The sequence below is a fragment of the Austrofundulus limnaeus genome, unplaced genomic scaffold, assembly GCF_001266775.1.
Source record: "Austrofundulus limnaeus strain Quisiro unplaced genomic scaffold, Austrofundulus_limnaeus-1.0 Scaffold616, whole genome shotgun sequence".
In the NCBI taxonomy this organism is placed as follows: Eukaryota; Metazoa; Chordata; class Actinopteri; order Cyprinodontiformes; family Rivulidae; genus Austrofundulus; species Austrofundulus limnaeus.
In genome coordinates, this window is record NW_013953018.1 from 254,310 (window position 1) to 257,470 (window position 3,161).

The 3,161-nt window shown below is 35.9% G+C and overlaps 1 protein-coding gene across 1 annotated transcript in view; it reads right to left on the reverse strand.

Moving 5' to 3' along the window:
• The window catches only part of ada (adenosine deaminase), a 49,176-nt gene that overhangs the window by 9,151 nt on the left and 36,864 nt on the right, over window positions 1–3,161 (reverse strand). Inside the window, exons 8-10 of the mRNA XM_014027104.1 lie at window positions 952–1,053; window positions 666–733; window positions 456–585 (exon numbers count right to left, since the gene is read on the reverse strand). Coding sequence (XP_013882558.1) covers window positions 456–585; window positions 666–733; window positions 952–1,053 — 300 coding nt within the window. The remainder of the gene's footprint in view (window positions 1–455; window positions 586–665; window positions 734–951; window positions 1,054–3,161) is intronic.

Consider the following 3,161-nt stretch of genomic DNA (forward strand, 5'->3'; position numbering starts at 1 on the left):
AATAACTGGAGTGATTTTGAATTATTTTACACTTTAAAAGTACATTTTGTTTTTATTATGTTATTTTTTCAGGGTATTATAATTTATTTTATTAAATTGTAGAATGTTCTTCAGTTTAAAATGTATGTGATCCATTGGTTAAAAATAAATGGGTCAGTTTTTCTCATACCTACTCTTTTTCACTGTTTGACTTGATCAAGACTTTTCTAAGATTTTACATTACAAAATACTGTAGGTAAAAGTGTGACTTGTACTGTTATGGTAACGGGTCAATGTCGGTATCGGTCAATATCGGTATCGGACATTTCTCAAAGTTGTAATATCGGTATCGTATCGGAAGTGAAAAAGTGGTATCGGGACATCCCTACTTTCTATGACTGAGCATTTTGTCAGTATTTGGTCCTGCCTTTGAGAAGCCAGCTCCCACACAGTTTTCAGGTGGTCTTAGATCTCACCAGTCGTTTGAACTCTTCCTCAGTAAATCCCATGTACTTGTGTGCCGTGCTGTAGTCCAGCTGCAGGGTCGAGTTGAAGATGAGAGGGTCGTCTGTGTTCAGGGAGTAGTTAGCCTTGTCCTGCCTGAACCTGAGCACAAATCAAATCAGAACCACTCTGAAAGAAAAAAAACTGATATTTGAACATAATCAGAAGGACCAGAAGCTCACCTGATGATGGGATGTTTGCTGAAGTCTGAGTTGCAGGCCCCCGTGTATTTACTGGAAACAGGACACATCTGCAGACAGAAGAGCAGAGGTTAAGTCCTGAGTGACTTTATTATATTAGGAAGCACTAAAGTGGCCACTAGATGTCAGTAAATCATTGATTCTACTGATATACAGTATCTGTATAAAATATCCAGTGTCTCTGCAGGATCGACACTTCCTGTTTATAATGATGCGCAGGGAGCATTAGATAGAGAGTACTTTGATCCAAATGTTGATGATTGTTTACCTCAAAGTGCATGTTCTGGTCCAGCAGCTGTTTGTAGAGGGCGTGGTCCTCCAGCGTGCTGTACCCGTGACCGACACGCTCAGCTTTCAGCACCTCTACAGCCTAAAGCAAGAGGCGAGGAGAGGGAAGTACAGATTATAAACGAGGATACAGTCTGCACAATCTGCCTGCAGGATGACAAGTACAGCAAAGCAAACATCACATTAAACATGCTGGGATTTTTAACCAGAGAGAGCTCAGATTTATACATAATTTCAGCTTGTTAATGATTAATTTGAACGATTCTTTTTTTCTGAGAGGAATCATTATAAAGGATTTAAATGATGTTTAAAAGCAAGTATTTAGTGCTCAAGTTTTTAAAGATTTTCTTCTATTAACACAGAGACAAAATCATTAGATTAGGGTATATGTGTACGTGTATGTATGTGTATGCATGTATGTATATGCATATGTGTGTACGTGTGCGTATATAGGTATGTGTGTATGTGTGTCTGGTTGTGTGTATGGGTGTGTGTTTTGGGTATATTTCTCAGCAAGACTGTAATTATTGTATCTATGTATGGATGTGTATATATACATACAGTACATATGCTTGTGTTTGGTTGCTGGGTGTTTGTTTTCTGTGGGGTGCCATTTGTAAAGTTACACAGTCAAAAATTACAACAAACATTTTTGTTTTATATAGGCTTTTATAAGAAAAAAAGAACAGATTTATTTTTCAAAGTCAGTTTTTCATGATATGATTCATACATTTATAAATGTCATAGTTTATAAACTAAATATTTAATTTACAAATTAAATATTTAGTTAACAAGCTAAATATTTAACTTGTGACTTAAATATTTAATTTAGAGCTAAATATTTAGCTAGCCACCTAAATATTTAACTTAAATATTTAGCTAGATACCTAAGTATTTAGGTGTCAACTTAAATATTTAGCTAGCAAGTTAAATGTTTAGGTAGATAGCTAAATATTTAAGTTGCAACCTAAATATTTAGGTAGATAGCTCAATATTTAAGTTKCAACCTAAATATTTAGCTCAAAACTACATATTTAAATCACAAGTTAAATATTTAGCTTGTTAACTAAATATTTAATTTGTAAATTAAATATTTAGTTTATAAACTATAACATTTATAAATGTATGAATCATGTGGTGAAAAACTGACGTTGAAAAATAAATCTGTTCTTTTTTCTTATAAAAGGCCAAATAAAACAAAAATGTTGGTGGTAATTTTTGACTGTGTAACTTTACAAACAGCACCCCATAGTTTTCTTCATTTTCTAATGGCCAGATGTCAGAAGTGTTGTCTTGTGTGTTATTGGTGTACATTTCACATGTTGTCGAATTTCTATCAATTTATCTCTTAACATTTCTTACATTTCTCTTCTCTTTCTTTTTTCTTCATTATATAAAAAAGAAAAAAGTCACTGATGAAAAAAAAGACTAAATCGTTCACCTGAATGATATGAATAAGTGTTAAAGTTTGTAGAATGTTGTTCAAGCTGATGTGACCAAGTTCTCTTTGATGATCATGATTGACTGCAGCTGGTATTTGACAGAACTCATTGGACTGACCAATCCTCAGATGGAGAGAAACTGGAAAGAGTCCTGCTACGTGAACTTTTAAACTTCAGAACATTGAACCAACTGTTCTGGAGGCAGCATCATGATGTGAGGAGCACAAGGTGGGTGGAATAATGGAGGAGGACCGCCTCCAAGTGTTTAAACATTTCCTCGACGGTTGAAACTTGGACTCAGCTGGTTGTTCCAACAGGACAGTGATCCCAGACACTCATCCGAACTGGTTTCTGATTGGATCAAACAGTCTAAGGTTGTATCCACACCTGATAGCCCGTAGACTCAGTTTGACTGGGAACCAAAAAAGTTTTCCACACATGTTGGAAGTAGGAGAAACTGGGGATCCCATGGCACACCCATGTTTCTCCTATTGTTGCTAACCTGAACATGGGGAAGTGGAAAAGAGAGCCTTGATGTCCTTTTCAGGGGTGCCACCAAGCCATTGGTTCAGATATGTTGACGACACCTGGGTTAAAATTAAAGCTCAGGAAGTCCAACATTTCACTGATCACATCAACTCTGTGGATGAATATATAAAGTTCACACGAGAGGATGTAAAAAATGGCATGTTGGAGTTCCTGGACTGTGATGTCTCAATTTTTGATGGAGGATGGTTAGAAACTGATG